This window comes from Apteryx mantelli, chromosome 2, assembly GCF_036417845.1.
Source record: "Apteryx mantelli isolate bAptMan1 chromosome 2, bAptMan1.hap1, whole genome shotgun sequence".
Classification (NCBI taxonomy): Eukaryota; Metazoa; Chordata; class Aves; order Apterygiformes; family Apterygidae; genus Apteryx; species Apteryx mantelli.
Genome location: NC_089979.1, coordinates 133,035,901 through 133,055,141, shown reverse-complemented (window position 1 = coordinate 133,055,141; position 19,241 = coordinate 133,035,901). Strand labels below are relative to the sequence as shown.

General features: G+C 37.9%; 1 protein-coding gene across 1 annotated transcript in view; it reads right to left on the bottom strand.

The window, feature by feature from the left end:
• OSBPL3 (oxysterol binding protein like 3) overlaps positions 1–19,241 on the bottom strand; it is a 72,649-nt gene that overhangs the window by 46,630 nt on the left and 6,778 nt on the right. Inside the window, exon 2 of the mRNA XM_013941366.2 lies at positions 899–1,124. Coding sequence (XP_013796820.1) covers positions 899–991 — 93 coding nt within the window. The 5' untranslated portion in view covers positions 992–1,124. The remainder of the gene's footprint in view (positions 1–898; positions 1,125–19,241) is intronic.

Here is a 19,241-nt window from a genome sequence, read left to right as displayed (position 1 = left end):
GCTGAGGTCTGCAAAGCTTTCGGGGGACTTGGATGCTCAAATCCAATTAAAATTTCAACCAGAGGCAGCTTCAAAAGCTCCACTAAGCCAGCATCTGTACAAATAAAACTTTATGTTGAGCACACTGCTCACATTCTTTTTGCAAGCATGGCTGGACTGTGGTTAAAGCTTAATTCTCAGTATGGCTGCAGGTCAGTTTTTCTTGCCCACACACAAGAGCAGTCTTCAACACAGTCTCACTTGTCAGGTACAAACACTCATAGGTTTAAGTTTTAAAACTGTAAAATTAAAAAATAGCATAAATAATATTCTCTGCAGAAAACTAAGCATGGTTTGGTGTTTCATACAGTATCAGGCATCCAGATGCATCATGCTACACATTTTCTTAACTACAGTTCTACAGCACAAATCAGCACTTTTAGGCACATTTTCAGTTTCAATAGGGGTTCCCTGTCAAGGTTCAGAAAAATGCATTCCCTTTCACACATGCATGCACACCTTTCCCTGGAAACTTGAAATAAGCAGAGCAGATATACAATATTCTACCACAGAAGTGGTACATTCTAGGGAAGACTTGGGATTTCCGCATCAAAGAAACCAAGCGTCAGCAGCAATGTTTCACTATAAAAGCAGCACACATAGTTAATTCAGATTTTTATCTCATTCTGTTAATCATTCCAGTTTTACAACTGCCTGATATCCAATAACATGTTTACTGCACTTGACTGAAAGCTGCCATAAGCAAAAACAGAAAACAGAAGAAGGAAACCTAGAAACAAGATAAAACAAACAAGCAACAGGAAAACAAGATTTAAGAGTGTCACTGATACCCAAAAGCAAAAGTAACACCCAATCTTGATAATTCTTTTAGTTTGGGGCGGGGGAAAAGTTGTATTACCTGACGACTTCCTTGCTTGGAGGAGCAGCTGCTCGTACTCCTTGAAGGAGACAACATTTTCTGGGATGCACCAAGGCTTTTTTCTTCATTCATGATTCAAGACAATTCACATAAACTCAGTTAGAACACTGTTAAAAGGGCATTAGGCAAATGTATCGGAAGACTCCTGAGAGAAATGCAGGACACATCCTTTACCCAACACATGATCTTCATCTCATGGAAATTCCTGAAAGGGAAGAGGGGGAAAAAAAAAAAAAAAAAGATTAATCGAACACAGTCTCTCTTACTGTCATCTTGCAACATGAATCAAGAAATCATAATAAAGCCTTTGGTAATATAAACTGACTGCATTACTGTACACCATTAGAAATTAATTCAACAAATGCTTTAGGATAATTTTCACGCATTAAATAGGAACAACAACTACTTTGGGTTCTAAATGCACGCTTTAATCATCATTACTTATGCAGAACACAATGGAAGCACAATATCAAACATCTTTTTAAATATTTAAACCCATAGTCAAAAAAATTAATAAAGATGCACAGAATATGATTAATATCTATATGGAAAGGGCTGAAGCATTCTCAAAATCAGGAAAAAGCATCTAAAAATGTCTCGCCAAAAATATAAACCAAAAAATTTCTGTTAGATACTTCTTTTCCCAGTTCCTTAATAATGTAAGCAAGTATGTGTGGCATCAGGATGAAAGGAAAAAAACCCCAAGAGATAGGCTAAAGTAAAGATCATGCAAACTCAGCTACCTAGAGCTCTGCACAACTAATCCTACCTGGAATCAGAAATGTGTAACTACTGTCACATTCGTTTCCTAAGTCAGTGACTGGAAGAATAATTAATAGTTTGTTTAATAACAGTGGTGGTTGCAGCATGTGCAAATAAAAGCTATGCCAGTAACTTCAAATAATGGATTTCCAGTGTGGGCAAGAGTTGCCATGGTAACTGATCTTTTTTTTTTTTAAACCCAAACAGAGGACATAACAAAAGGGTGATGCTTTCCAAAACTCTGGGGAAGAGCACGTGGGCCTTTGCAAGTTGTATATCGCTTTAGATTTTACTGTTCGGGGCAAGGAATTTGCACATTAGGAAGAGTGAAAGAACCACCAACTAGGAAGGTACGGAAGTTTCCACGAAGAGGAGGGAATCCCATTTCTGACATAAGGAGGCATCACTTCAGAGTCTGCTTGCTTGCTTGTTTACTTAGACTCACATTCATGTACCGCACTGAACCAGGCGCACTCGATATTGAAGAGCATTCATTTTTTCCTTGAAGAGGCTCAAAAATCTATTCCAAGAGAAGCAGCATTTTAAGGTCCCCAGTGAAATTCTTTGGGTATATTTTAAGAATTCAACTTTCCCTTTATAAAAAGGCAGATGCTATATTTAAGATGAAGACAACAGCATGCCACAAAAACATCTCTCCCTACTGCTATAGTTTGCAAATTTATGCTAAACAATAGTGACGAGACAGTCCCAGTCTCCAAAAGTCATGCGAGAAAGAAAGCTCTGCTAAGACTATTCACTGGTGAGTCACTTTGGCAGTTATTTCCAGTAACCATCAGATACAAAGTCAACAAATACAATACAAGAACTTGAAAACAAAACAGCACAGTGATGTGCTAACAAGAGCTGAATTGAGCCTTGTGCACAGGTTTTACGCTTAGAGTACTATTGAAATTAGGAGTAGTGCATGTTAGAGAAGCTATATTCTCTTCCTATCTGGAAGACAAAGTTTTCCACATGGCATTTCGCTAAGGACCATCACTCTAAAAGGATTTGTTTTAGCTCACTTTATGCAGGTTTTAAGCTGCTCACTAAGCATAAAACATGACTTTCCTGATGAGGTTCAAGCTGAATTTAGTAAAACAGTTTAATGGTAGTATCTCTATTTACAAGCAGAGATCAAATATTCAGGACAGGAATGTAAAGATGTTTTGGACAAACTCACAGTTCAGATAACCCCTTGAAAGCACCATGCAGCAAGTGTTTTACTAATGCACACTGTTTACTCAGTAGGCAACACTCTTCTTTACCGCTCAGTGTTCAAAATGAGCAATATATCACTTTGTTTCCATTGTTGATTATCTAGCATTTTGGCAAAGATTAGCAAACTTCGTGATGAGAAACAGGCAGCTAATTTGCAGCTAAATGCGCTGAGAGTTATCGTTGTCAGGACCTTGTGAGTAGATGCCCAGGGCACGCTGATATCAATTATATGGCCCCCCTTTGCCCATTTCAAATACTCAGCAAAATGGAGGCGACGTCCTGGAAGTTTCAGATAACTGAAAAAAATAGGCGTCACTGATTTCAATACAAAAAGGAGCCATGCAATCAGAAGAATATTTCTATCATCATTTTTTCAGCGTGGAGTCTAAATAAAATTAAGAGGCGGGCACAATAGCATTTCAGCATAGATCAGAAGTGCACTTCACTTGCAAATCTCCTGATCACCCCCCAAAATTACCGCCTTATGGTGTGCACTGCAGAACAGCCTTAGAGCATGGAAACCAAATCCCGTTTGGACAAAATGAAACCAGCAGACACGCTCCAGGAGTGCATCTAGTGCTTACAGCATTCAGTTTGCATCCCAAACCTATAAACAGCACTTATCTCTATTTGTCATCTGCTACTAAGAGCTTTATCTTTCTACATCGATTAAAGCAAATGTAAACATATGACAACATGTACAACAGGAAGACCTATTAAAAAAAAAGTAGCATCTTGAGTTATCCTCAAAACTTTAAGATAGCACTAGTTTAAGGCAGTTCCTCAATATCAAAATTGATCTCTTGCAACTCTCAAAACAATAAGCTTGCAGCAAAATGTAAGTGTTCCCACAGTTCACAAAAGAGGAAAGGCAGACATTTAGAAAAATCTGGAAAACTGCAGTATGCAGTCAACATTAGGCAATTATTTTTGCTATGGCTCCAGAAGAAAAATAAAGACTGAACAGCTGTTTCAGAGCTGTTTCTGCAGTGAAAGAGCACTGTAAAGAGCATTTAAGCAGCAAGACCGGAAGCATGTATCTTATTTTGTAGCTGTAGTCAATTAAAGTCTTGCGGATAAAACAACAGCAACAACAGAAGCCTGAAGAAAGTCATGTGGGCACAGCAAGGGCATGACAGAGAAATTCAAATCAGACTTGCAAACGACCTCGACTTTCACTGAATTAAAAAGAATAAACCATGCTAAAACCTTTCCTCTCTAGTAATTATTAAAAAACTAAGTTACATTCACTCACATCCACCTGGATCAACAAAACAGTATTATTTTCCAACTAATGCTTTCATGGCTTTCTCCATTATATTTCGAATTGTTGGCTTTAATCTATCCAACAGTCTCATCTGGCTCAGCAAGAGAGTTATTTATAGACTACAAGTATGCCACATACAACTGCTGAAGATGTCTTTTCAAGAAAGTTAACTGCAGTTCCAAAATTACCATAAGATTCATGCTACCGAAGGACATAAAACAAATACTGTACTATTTCTGAGTATGCACTTTACAGGAAAAAAAAAAAGGAAATAATTATATAAAATTAAGTTATTAAAATGAGTTTTGAAAGCAAGAGTTCTTAACAAATTAAGAAAATTAGCAATAATGGGAAGTATTTCAGAAAGAACATCAAACAGATGCTGTCTCTAGATACTGTCCAAATCACAACCTCTGTTGAGCACATATGGTCATTATATAGGGGTACAGGTTCACGAATGGCTCAGAAATACTCTTATGACGCAAACAGTTACTTCCATCTAGCCCACTTCTTTAAGGAGGATATTGATGTAATTAAATCACACTACTTCACTGACCCAAGAGAGGAAAAGTTCAAACAGGGAGCAACGAAGAAGGGGGCAACAAATCAAGCAAGATGTCAAAGAAAAACATGCTTCAATGTCAAGTCTGCTCAGCCTCTTCTGAAACAATGCAAGTGTCTGTTGTTTCACTAACCCTTGGAGTGAATGATGCAGTTCCTTATATTAGTAAGATCTTGTATAAATTTAGAAATAAGTCAGTATGAATCCTGAAATATAAGTACACATAAAAATACCACCTTTCCTCACGTCCACCATAGACATTGACTCTAACATTGCATGTGACACGATTAATTTTAAATGTGTAATCTTGACACTTTTTTCCCCCCTCCTCTCAGGGAGGAAAAGCAGTAATGGCTGTATTATTACTGTAAGCAGTTAGCTCTCATACCACCCTTTAAATCCAACTTTATAGACAGGCTAGACAGGCCTTTAGCACAAGGCACCCAAATGAGCGAGGTCTCAGGGGCGCCCTTCCCAGCTCCTAGCACAATTTGCACACAGAATTCAAGTGCGAAGCCACAAGCCCTGGGACCACAGGCACCAGTTTGTAACCCACTAAGAGAGGATTCCGCAGTCTCCCTATGAAGAAGATGGAGGAGAAAGTGAGAGCTACGGAGCTGTGATCAGATCCTATCCTGGGAGCATATACACTTCACACAGCAGGGCTGATGAGGTTGACAGCCCTTACTGTGTTCAGTTAACAGACAGGCAGCAGGATTATTTGCAATGGAAACAGTATATATCTAGAGAAGGACTTACAAGTCACAAAAAAAACTAAAGGATGATCAGGCAATGGAATAGAGAGAAAGGCTTGTTGTTTTCAACAAGCAAAGTCATAGGCACATGGTATCATTTCACAGTCTATACTAAAAACTTTGGAAAGGACCACCTGTTACAGTTGGTTAATGATAATGTCCCAGGGATGGTATGAGTAGAAACATTACCATCAAGGCTTTGGCACGAGCTTGGCTGCCTTTCATTCTTCTGTTATCTGTTACTATTTAAAGCTTTGTTTAGTTCATTAAAACAAAGATATTCCATTATGCCCCAAGCTTCTCCTTTTTAAAACAGCTCTCATTATTGCTAAAATGTTACTGAAATACAATGAGTGTTTTTCTACATTCAATTTTGATAGGCACTATTTAAGTTCTGGTAGTCAGTGCCTTCTTGTGACAATATCTGTCTGTTTGCCAGCAGGTAGTAATTCAAGATCTGAAGACAGCACTGTCTGTACACCAAGAAAAAGACATCACTCTCCTGTCAAGTCACTGAATCCAATATAATTTTGTATCAGACTGTCTTGTTTGTGAGGTGATAAGCTATGTAACGTTGTAAACTGCATTAAGCTACCAAGGTTGACATCAAGCATTATATTTTATTAAACGAACTGACATAGCTGTGGAGAAACAAAACCAAAATCAATCATATGTGGTTTTAGGTATTGCAGCAAATAGGACTATCTGAAGAAGAGTTTCTGTGACCCAGGTATGATCCTTACCACAGTCTGAAGAGAAACATCACAGGGTATGTATGAACAGGAAACAGTTTCTCTTCTTTCAGCTCTTGTGGAAAGTTAGACATACTTATTAAAGAGTGGCAGGATCCAACAAGCCTATTTTGTCCCCTCTGATGTGGTGTTTTAGCTTTCACACTTCAGTATCATTTACTTTTTCAAGGTTTTGAAAAAGGTACCTCTTCTTTTCAAGGTACACTGAAACTCTGTTGCATCTGTGTAGTGTATGTCACTCAAAATTTGTTAAAAAAAAAAAAAAAAGTCACACACTTCCTTCTGAGGATATTTAAAGTTTCTCCTTTATAAGCAGGCTTATTAACTCAAAATTTAAATCCCATTAACTTTAATGACCATGGTAACAAGATTCAATTCTTCTTAGGACACACACAAATTCGTGTAAACATTTCACAATGTGTAATGACCACGAGTTACAAGAATTTCTGATTTCTTCTAGACCAACTTACTATATTTTTAGAGGCTTCAGCCTCTTAAGTCTATTTCAATACGCCTTTTCCAGTGTTATGACATTAATGTTTATAAACAAATTGCTGCAGCCAGACCTACAGCTGTCTTTTAAAGATCATGTAAAGACCAACTATATTTTCATATTAAGATAGCCTGAAACTTAAGAGGTGCATAGTCCAGTACTCTGACCAAACAGCAGACAGTTGTAAGCCCAGTGTTAACCCTCTCTAACATTTTCTTAGGCTAGGGGCCACTAACTCACCTATATTGTTTCTGAACATGCAATACGTGAACAAACTTTGACACTTCAGAGAAGTGGAAACGATTAATATTTATGAAGTATACTGAGGATAATTAGTACCACATTAAGTAAGTGCTAAGTATTTTTGTTATTAATGTGAAAAGGTAAGAGTTCATTAACTCTGATCTTTCAATGGAAGGAAATTGGCAAATATAAAGAAAACCACATTTCTGTGTACAGAGTGTTCATTTTAATAAAAAAGTTAAAGATGTTCACAAGACAACATATCCAAAACATCTCTAGGATGTCCTCACTGCTTGTAATTAAGGCAGACATACTATTCTGAGATGCTCCATCTCCTCTAGAAGTCATCCAGACAGATTTCATTAAAAAACAACACAACTTTGCGGATTAATTCCAATCTTTTTGGTTCAGTTGCACTAGACTACAGATCTCTTAACCAAAAATAAAAACACAGCACCAAGTGGCCTCACTGCTCTACTGAAGCACACACATCCTCTACTAATACTTGAGTTCCTGACTCAGCAGGCTGTCTAGAAAGAAGAAAATACAGATATTTTTTCTTGCAGCTATTAGCTCAGGCTCTGTGTAGGAAACACTGGCTCAACATAGCAAATTGCAAGTATTCTTGGATAGTGTATAAGGATGAATACACATTGCAAATATCTTCTCAAATTAAATGCAACTAATTTGCTGGATTCTTTTCCTTCAATAACTGACTTAAATGTATATACACCATGAAGTTAAGATCCTTTGAAATTTCAGAACTGACTGTTGCCTAGCCAATGCTTTTTATGACAGTGAAGCAGACTGACATCAAAACACACCCATTCTGATCAGGGAAAGTGTTTAGGACCACTCAACCACCTCTACAATTGCCCACAAGATAAAAAGCCAGCAAAGAGAAAGAGCTATGAATGACCTCATGCTTAAGTCATTTACATTTAAGTGTCTAAAAGAAAACACAAACACACAAATAATTAAGAAAACATCCAAAACCCAACTTGCACATGAAGATGTGGGCTGAAGCACTCTCATATCTGAAAGAGTTCATTTTACTAGCAATCATGAAAATTTGGCAGGGTGTGTGAATTCCTGAAATACCACTTTTGTGGAAGCCTTCTTCACTGAAATAGCAGCCACTGTACACAATGCATAGGGAGTAAACATTAAAGCAACTTAGCTGCCTGGTTAGACACAAAAGTAGTAAACATAAATGTCAAACTACTATTTTATGAGTTAAGTCCATAGGCTCCTGAAACCTCCATGTTTTTGGCTTAAATGGTGGGGGATATTATGAGTTTCTCAGACTCCTATTTTATTATAAACATAAGGATTTTCAATACATCATATGATATATAAGTAAGTATGCACACTGATTCCATCTTTTTCTCATGATGATAACCCCTTCCCCCCCCCCCACACACACACACAACCACCCCCCTATCAGAGGGACCAACAGGCAGGTAACAGATTCATTCCATCCATTTTATTTTTGTGTGAAGTTACGGAAAATATGAGTAATACAAACTCAAATAGTGTACTTCGCACAGATTCCTGATGGATTCTTCGCATACTGAAATCATGACAAACATTTTTACTGAACTGCAGGACAAGCAAAAGACTCCACACTTTGTAACGGCAATCTGCATAAATACAGGATAGACTAGAGGAAAACTGAGGAAGACTAAGTGGGAGAGCTGAATGGAACAGACTTAGGAAAAAGTCTCAGGTTCATAACAGATCCCAACATGACTAAGAGTCAAAATGTCATGCTGCTGCCGAAAAAACAAATATTAACAGGGCCATGCAATACCAGAGTAACGCCAACAGAATTCATGATATAATCCTGCACTCACTCACATTGGTAAAGCCTCAGTTAAAATACTATACCTCACTTTGGTTGCCATGTTTCAAGTACAATTTGGCTCTAAAAAGAGACCTAACTCTGAGAATTAGAGAGGAGTAACAAACAAGACCCTGAAAGGCAGATCACAAGATTGGGGTTTCATTAGCATAAAGGAAAACAGAGGCTTATCATCAGCGAAAGGTGACCTAACTGCATGCTGCTGCCCCAGCAGCACCCTAAGATCCCACCATCTGCCCCTTGTGAGAGCTCAGCTACATTAGTTCAGTCCTCCAGCAAAAAATAATACTTTGGGGGGGGGGGGGAAGAGGGGGAGTACGATTACTTTTCAGGTCTCTAATAAAGATAAGTTTAGTTAAGTGCTGAAGTGATTGCCTAAGAAGATGGTAGAACCTCCATCATCTATCCTGATCTTCAGAAACCTTGAAACAACTGTCAGCAATATAATCAACCTTGCCTAGAAGCAGAAGGATGGAGTAGGTGAGTTCTGTAACTTCCCTTTCCACTCCATTTTCTACAACTCAATAATTGTAAAACTATGTTTAAGTAAATGCTTAATTGAGGTAAGTATCCAAGTCCAATAGACTCACTTAAGCCTCAATGAAGGTTAAGAGAAGTGCCTAGTAACTATTTTCAGGACACATCTAGAGCTTAATTTTATCTGAAGTATTGACTCCTACTGGTGAAACCTCCTTCTTTGTCTAGGGAAAAACATGCAGTTTAAAGTAGATGTGTCTTTGAAACTTGAATTTTTAAAAGGAAAGTCACACTCATTGCCCCTTACAGGATGGTTAAGAATCCCTTTTGGGGGGAGTAATGTATTAAAATATGGGTTTTGTTAATTCTGTATCTTTTAAGTTTCTGCATGCTTTTTTATAGAATATTTATCAAATTTATTGGGCTAGAGCACTTGCCTTAATAGTTAAGTTACTATTTATTTCACAATGATTTATGCTAAGTATTCCTGGAGCACCCATGGAATCAAGTAAGTGTGGAAAAATTAGGTTTAGGACAGAAAGCTGAAGTAGAGAGGCAGTATTTTGAAGCCAAGCATTACAAGAGCAGGATGAGAAGAAATAAAAGGACATTTGAGAAGGCTCAGGCTGGAGCTTCTTGAGGACAGACAGGACGATGCCTGCAACTATCTATTCTGCTGGGAACACAAGTCATGGACATGTATGCAGGCAACAAGAACAGTGAGAAGCACCTGCAGATGGAGTGAACCATTCTCTTGGAAGATGCATCTGTATCACAAGTAGTCCTAAATCCATTCATATTTATGACTGTAATGAACACCTTGACAAGGGGAAACAGGAAAGAGGTTCCACAGATCAGATTTTTCCATTAGCAACATTATCCTCAAGGCAGAGGATAAACATGAACTGAAAGAGACCTAGAAGCAGAGAGACATAAGATGTAGGAAAATGGTTCATAAATTAGAATGATTACATGCAGTGCTTTGCCAAAAAATGATGAAAAACAGTAGAACTGACACGTGTGTACATACACACACAATGATTTAAAGATCCGTCCAGTGTTGACATTTGAAATATCAGCTTTTGGAGCCAAGAGGAGCACTTGAGAGAAACTGCACAGAAATCAGCTCCTTCAAGAAGACTATGACAAAAAGGCTATAAGGTAAATTGGGACAGCCACAACATAAAGGCCAGAGCAACAGCTGATGAAGGGAATAGGGATGTTTCTCACTTCTGGATTAGATGAGGCATATGAAATGATACAAGTCACGTAACATATAGTCACATCAGGGGGAAGAATCAATCACAACAGCTGGGTTAGCAAGACAAGATGCAGGCTAGAGATTAGGGTCTCTGACTAGATTAACAGGGTAGCTATTAAACAGGAAAAAGGCCATAAAAAGAGATCCTCTCCCCACCTCAAAAGACAGAAAAACAAAACAAGCCGCCCAGTTCCGAAATGCTAGCGGAGGACCTGAATCCAGAGCTAGGGTTACCTTAGAGGTAACTTTACGCAGACTGAACTGGTAAGAGAATTTCTGACCTTTTTGACCTTGACAAAAGAAAGAAAAGTGAACATGAAGCCATGGAAGTGGCAAGTGTGCTCAAAAAGAACAAAAGGTCCATTTCAGAGTGTGCTTTCACATCAACTCTTGTCCTACCAGCACATAGCTACAGTGGACCAAAATCTAAAAGCAAGTTAGGAGACTGGCAAAAAAGGAAAGCTTCTATTAAGAACTGATGAATAATTTAACATTATTATGGGCAATCCAGAACAAGGAAGATGTATAGAGTTTTAATGGACTAAGCTTGTTTATACAATTCAAAAACAGGATGGCATCCCAATGTAAAATATGGCATCCCTCCAGCAATAAAGCTCATAGTACAAATCTGCTGAGAATGTCTGTGGCTTTCAGCAGTAGCTCAGTGTCGCCTTCACTGACAGGTTACAGCTCAAGCTTTAAGGTATTCTTGCTCCCAAGCAATTTGTTACTATCCCTTCACTGAAAAACAGTTTTTCCAAAAATCACAGGAGCCCTCCGTAACTCAGTTAAGTGTAGAGTCAGCTGTCACAGTGGATGGTATCAAGTATTTTGCTCTGCAGGCCAAAATGCAGGGATGGTAATCACCAGCTTGTGGATAGCAATGAGAAAGCGGAAGTGGTATTATTTTCAACTGATCCAGACAGATCTGAAAGGAGATACTCTGTTCCTAATCTTACATTTATATTCATGTTAGTGCAAGCTACTGGCTATCATGAGCTTAATTAAAAAACAAAAGAACTCCCACTTGATTAAATAAGCTGCAGTTACACTCCTGTTCTCAAGCATTTTTAAGAGATTTAAAGACTGGAGGTTTTAATTAGGATGCCTCAGCAACATGGAAGAATGAAGAATTTACAAGAAAACTTGAATTGAGATCAGTGAGAGCGCGCTACAACTTAACAACTCAGGTTTATTACTCCTAATGAACACAACTCATTTTTTTACTTCAGTTCCAGTCACTGCAAGCAGGCTATAGAAACAGCCGACAACAATGTGAAGACTTTTATAATATATGCAGTCTAGTATCTTTGTTGCTTCATAGCATTTTTGTGGTTGGTTATACTTGAACTACAAACAAACAACCTGGATTTTAATTACAGATTATAAAAAAAAAAGCAATAAACTGAACTGATGTAGATTTCCCTTAAACTTTTAATATTAAAGAGTGCCACCATTGTTGTTGTTCCACTCCTATCTCTCTACTCTTCCCATCATTTTTGTGTGTTTGTTTCCAAAATGCTTGTGTATGGGACAGGCTTTTCTAGACCATCAGAGCTTGTAACAAACATACATTGAACCTGTGGTTAATTATGAGTAGTGCAGCATCAGGTGTAACCTGGCATACCTAACAAGATATTTCCCATAATTTTTCACATAGTGCACTTGAATTTCTGAAAAGGAGAACAGACAAAAGAGTAGTAATTTCTTTGAGGAAAGAGTGAAAAGCTTTTTTTTTTTTTTTGGATAAAACTCTGTTTGAAGTAATAAATATATGCCAATTGTGTTTCCATTACCTTAGCAAAGGAAAGGAAAAAATATGCAGGTCTACTATTTTCTTAATATTCATCTTCAATGACATTTTCTATGATTTTTATTTGCCAGCAAGCAACGCTTTCAAGACAGAAAAACCCCATCCAGTTACACCATTTTTACCTGTAAAATAGAGAATGCATAAGGAGGAAAACACCTTTACAAATCCTACAACATAAAATTCTATTTTCAACATAACATTGTATTTTCAAAGGCTGCTGAAGTTTGAAACTCTGCATAAAGAGTTTTCATTTAGTCTTGGCCACAAAACTCCAATTGTGCAAAGATTAAAGTGTTTTCATACCAGCAGCACTATTTTTTTTTCTAGAAAGAAATACATCTGTGCCACACAGAGTTAAACACAACTCTCAGAACAGAATTTCATTATTTTGTTTTATGCGTTTCATTGCGAAAAGGTGGAAGAAATAAACACCTGCAGAAAGTGAAGAGCTGGAGAAGGAATTTGAAAAATAAAATTACTATGAATGGTAACCAAAGTTAATAGAACTCGAATTCCAGTGTTCTCTTCTCCTAAGCATTATGCTATACTGTTCTGGGGAGCATGTCATAAAATATGTCAGAGATGTTTGGATCTTTTACTTTTGTTATTCCAAAATGACAAGGATTTACATGGAATGCTGCAAAGATAAATCTTGGAGTGACTGATGGCAGCTGAAAGGATTACGTTTGGAGAAGTAACATAAAACAGCTTCTGCAGTTCTGTAGTCTTCCTTTCTGCACTGAAAAATAAGAAAAGTCATCAACTGTCTGTCCTGCCACAAGCAAGGTGGCAGGGGGAGGCGGGGGGGAAGCCTGGAGTCCCACAGGTCTGACTTCAGACCCTCATCCTCAGACATGCTAACTGGCCTGACTGTTCTTCATTATCTGGGGAAGAAAAGCAAGGTAGTCTAAAGAAATTTCACTTCTCCACTTGCAGTATTAAAGACTGCTGCAAAAATTCCTTTTGGAAAGGCTTAAAGGCTTTCCTGGGGTAGAAGAGGGGGCTTTTTATGTAGTAAATTCTTTATGGATAAAATTTCTATGAGAGGCATTTGGGGGTTGGAAACAAAGATGGTGCAAAAGGTACCACATAATCTGATTGCCTAACAAGAGCCTGAAAGCTTGTATATATGGACAGAAAATTAGAGGGACGTACAGTTTCTACTTTGACTGAAGAACCAGTCCCCTGATGTCCCTAGTTACGATGATCTTCCAGGTTAGAAAACTTGCACTGATCTGGAGAAGCATAAATAGTTCTTGTTGAAACTACTCCCACATTGTTTGAAGAGTAAGATGATTGAAAGGATGCTCGCTCGAGTGAGTTTACAATACTAATTAGAGAATGAACAGAGAAGGCGGCAATTGCTTCAAGTCAGTGACCAAACCAGAGAATAAAACAGATACAGTGACAAAACAGGCATGATCTCCTTTAACACTCCAACATCATTTACATCACCTAGAGAGTTTAGAAGTAGATCACTGATCATGCTGAACAGGTATCACTCCTTTCAAAAGGGTGACCAAAGGCAAGTCATGCAGAGTACAGCACGAGACATTTCTTGAACATCTGGTGCAGTATTCTACACCATCATTTTAATAAATGGAATTAAAACACTGCCAGAATAGTAGGCCAGTTCGTTTGGGAAGCCCACACATCAAAATCCAAATAATTTATATTTCTGCCAAGTAGAAAAAAAAAGTCATTCAACAAGCAGAACGAAAAAGATTCTGATCTCTCTCCTTACATTTTTCTCCTTTTGGCACTATTATGTTTTTGAACAAAAATTTTGAAAATGAAACATGGGAGTCACATCTGAGCAGCATCCAATGAAAACTGGCCACATCACCCTTCCCAAAACATCCACCCTGAAATACAGTTCATTCAGACTGGCCCAAATCTGCATTAACTTTCACACTTTATATTTTGCTTGCACCAGAAGCGATAGAATTTCCAAACACACAAATTCTTGTCCATCACCAACCTATTCATAAATTCAGTATCGCTCCCAAACGTTGGATGTAAAGTTGCCTTTATTCTCTATGGTGTCCAGCAACTGATTCTGAAGAGCCCGTCATCTGCTCTTGCAGGCCGTTTGTCCAGTTCCAGTATACAGTGCTTCAGGGTAATTGCAGCTTCCCGTAAACGCTGCAGCGCATTGCTTGTGATTCCTTGTGCAGAGAGATCCGACTTCTTAATTTTGCCTGGGGACTCAAAGAAGCTTGAATAGAATTCACATCTGCTACTTCTAGTTTGTACATTCACAGCTCCATCTCCTCTCTCCAGCTTCCCCCTTGCCCCATTTCCAGTGTCTGGAATACTTTTCTAGAGCTAGGCCAAGATATGGAAGAGTGTGAGGTAGTTAAAACCAGCAGCTTTACCACCTCATACAGCAAGTTTAAGAGGCTGGCAAACTCACCAACGAGTGCAGGAACTGTCAAGCTGGGTGTTATGAGTTAAGCACAGCGAAGTAATGCAACAAATGCATTTCTTTCTATATGAATGTAATGATCCTCAGCTAATATACCTAAATTAAGTCACACATTAGTTATGTCCGCACAGAGCGGAACAACAATTAACATTATGTGTATAATCAACCACTGGCTTTTTATATTCTGAACCAATTCTAGGGATGCTGCAGGCCTGATTTTTCCTCAGCTGAGCAAGCAGTGAGAGGTTACTTGAGCAACATCCACTTAGAATAATCAGCCTTCGTGTCCACATGCACAGAAGCAAGATATTTCAGAGGCAGCAAATTAAGTAAACCATCAGAAAGCAAACAGCTCAGATTAGGTTGCCACCGTTTGTCCAAAACCACTGAACAAATGGCCTTCTATTTGACCTTGTGTGTAACAAACAGAAGAGGACTTGTTCACCACTATTAATAGAAAAATCAGCAATGCTGATTTGCATAATCATTTCAAAGTATTCTGCAATACAAGTAAATGCAGTAATATTAGTACTTCTTTTGTGACAAAAATAAAATATTCTTTATAACGGAAAGTACTTTCTCCTTACCCTGCATTTTATAACACTTATTCTGTTTCACAGCAGCTAAACACTAAGCAAAGACCTTGCTGAGGACATTTGTTAGATCCCAAAGCTATCTGTTCTCAGCTTAGTGACAGGAATTTTACTGACTAATAATTGTGGCAGTTGAGGCCTGATGCTGAGGCCTAAGGACAATTAAAGGTCACTGTCCATTAGATTATACGGGCCACTCGGAAGAGATTATTTGGATGCTGAGGTAGAAGCCAACTAGCTCTGAGTCACTGCAGAGTCCAAGCAGATCTGGATATGTCACTGAACACCTGCATCACTTGTGCTTTCATAGCTGGCCCCTGTACTTGCAGATCTGTCAGTACACCATCTACACCTGGGAGACTCAGGCTGAACTCATCCTTCCTCTTTATCAGAATACACCTTAACAGCTATATTCCATTTATCAGGCTAAGAAATTTTGCTGCAACAGCATCTTCCATGGCAAAACTGCAATTTATGCTGGTCATAAAGCTGTTTAATTTCCAGTACCTATACAAATTATATGCAAATTTATATACATATTTACTACATATAGGTGTACAGTGCTGCTATCTATTGATTCAAGTGCTGTTAATCCTTTTAAAATTAAGTCTTTTTAATGAGCAGATTTAGTTTTTCAATAGCACAGCCTTTGTCTTTAAATGCATACATCATGCCCAGCATGCCGAGACCACAATTCTGGGCTATAATTTATAGTGATGCATGTTTATGTAATTAAAAAAAAAAAAGTTGATCTCCTCATAAATGAAGTCCAATTGTACAACTGGAGCAGAAGTTTCATCCCCGATGCGGCCAGGTGTCCAGGTGAAATGTTGTGCTCCTTACCCCTTGCAACCCACTATCAGGTTACAGCCACCAGTTCAAAGGTCCCACTTCAAAGCATTCACAAAAATTCCTCAGATGTTGTGCTGCTAGTCATGAATTGAGTTTGAAGATGCTAACAAATTCCAAAATATTCAAAGCTGTCTAAACAGAATCACACCAAGTAACATGTGCTTCAACCAACATCACTCCTCCACGGCATTTATATCCTCCTCCATTAGGACTTTAGGAAAAAAAGGCAAACTAGAATAGTCATTTACTCTGAGCTGCATTGCAGCCTTATTAGGGGGGTTAAAAAGTTTAAGCTTGCTTTTTTAAAAATATAAAAAAGGCAAGACATTGACAGGAATAAAGTGAAAAAGTCTTAGAAATAAGATTTTGGCCTGTTTATATCTTACAAAAATCTGAAATCGGTTCATGATTTGAAAATGTTCTGCTACTTCTGCTTTAAAAGATGCTGTCAGTTTATCTTTTATACAAAGAAGGGTACCTGATTTTAAGTGCATGAATATAAAGTTGTAAGAAACTTATCACTCTTACCACTCATTTTTTTTCTTTCATTCCCTGTATTTCTCTAAGCCTCCAGTTAGTGCCCTTTACACCTTTCTCCCATGCAGCCCTCCACACCTCCCACCACCTTGCACAGATGACTACCATTGATGTGTACTGCTACCTTCCTACCAACACATCCACTTTCACTAAAACATGACTCATTTTAGTGATACTATTTTTGTGCATTGAAAGATGCTCAGTATTTAGGAATGTTATGTGTTTCTTCTTTTGACAAATACTTCTGTCACAACGTCCAAAAATCTTTCAGCTGAAATATAATTCCAGAGAGAAATCATACTTTAGAGCAGTCAGAACCAGTGAGAATTTGCAGGCATTTCTCTGGGGGCTGGAAGAGAATGACTTCAAATGAAAAACTGAGTTTCTTATAGCAAGTGCCTTCAACAAGACATCTCAACTTCACGATCAAGTGTGACTTAATGAGTCAGTGTGAAGCTACTTCACTGACTGGTTTGTCTTTCCTTTCATTTCAAGTGCCAACTTTTAAGTAAGAGCTGTTCAGCTCCTTACAGTCATTGCTTTCTTATATGGGATTTTTTTTTTTAATTGAGCATTTTTTTTCAAGTTATCTTGCCATATTAGGAGATGAAAATAGTTGCCAATACAAGTAATATATCACTGCCCTTCAAAACCAATTAATTTACCCCAAATATATTCAAATCCAGTCCCTATAAAAAAAATTTGTTTAGTTTCATGTGTGCCATCCAGCAAGGTATGCACTTACTTGTATGCACTTACTAGAATAGGAAGTGCAATTTCTAAAAGTTCAGAAAAATTTTTTTGAAAGACAGGCTTTTTCCACACCAGACCATAAATTGCCCTTTATCTGATGAAGATTAGAAAGTTGCCGACAAAAGGGCAGATATTTTATAACTACTCAGGGTAAGGACTGATGCAATTTCCTCTGTAGCATCTGCTATTAGGCAATGCCAGAGACAGTTATAGAAACACTCCATGGAGTAGTCCATCCCTGGTGGCAGCTCTGCACCTTTTCACCAGCATTCTTTCACTAAGAAGCTTGCAAATACAGGGTAGAGAGAAGTCTCAGGAGACTACAACTGCCAAGTAGGTGGGGGGAAGGAGTGCTAGTGACTCGTGTCCTTAATGGCTGTTACCTAGCTAGCACCAACTCTTACTAGTGTTTTCTTCAATATTTCCTTGAAAATTGTTTGGCACTGAAAAACAAACAAACAAACTACACACTAAAATTTTACAGGTGACACAAACCACAGTTTGGCCCAATAGCTCAAGTATTCTTCCAAATTCAGTGTCTTATATAAAGCATGAATGATGGCATAAGGGAAGAAGATTTAAGTAACATTTCAAAAGATTTGGAATTTCCAGGTGTGGGATGACTTTGAACACAGGCAAGTGAATTTCCCCACTCTCCAGCTACACCCCAAGCAGAATTTGAACCAGTAAAGACAGAATTCTTGTTTCCAAATTTGATATATCCAAAGTGTTTTCGGGGAAGCATCCAACACAGTCTACTTCCATAATAGAGCCTCTACTGCAGAAAGCTAAGATAAGTGGGGATTTTACCATTTCAGTTAATTTTTATTAGACAGACAACCAGAGTCTTCCCTCACCGCTGCTACCCTCCCTTCTCTTATTTTCAATACATCCCCCAATGACAATGGGTGAAATAAAAATAAAAAAGTGTGTCAAAGACTGTTTTAAAAGAAATCCAAAGAGTTCACTCTTCATTTCAGACATGCACACTTTTATAGCTGGTTATAAGGCAAAGACATGACATGTACAACAATAAATTTTTCATCCTCATTGGTCTGCTACAGAAGAAATTCACCTCTTAACCTACATTTCCATTTATTTATGTTTACTTAAGGATGATGAGTGAACTGCTGTATCCATTAGTGCTCTTTCAAACTACATCAGTACCAGATTAGAAATCTTGGGTTTAATGAGCTTTGATTTAAAAGTCTTTGTTAGTTATTCCTATTAAAATGTATTATTGGAAACAAAGAACTGTCTCACTGTTATTTAGACCATGGCAGTTAGAGCTGTTGCATATTTTAGACCTGTAGTCTTTCCTATTAACATAACAGAAATGAAGGCCCTTATGTTCTCTGTTTCTCAAAAAACAAATAGATTCTGTCACCCCACGAGATAGCATTAGAAATACTTAAACTTGGATCATTATGGACAACTTGAAAGATTAAGAAAAATAATCTTGTGAAATTTACAGATGCTATTCAAAATGTTTTTTAACCTTAAAATTTTATTTCTGAAATTATGATTACACTGCCTGACTATAGCCTTAAAATGATTTAAAACAAAAAAGCAATATGCTTAACAGTAAGGTTTTAAAAGTATGCTAACCATGGGATTAGGAAGAGCTACTGATCTACCACTTGGAATCAGTGTGCTCTGGAAAGCTAACCTGAACTTTTATATAACAGC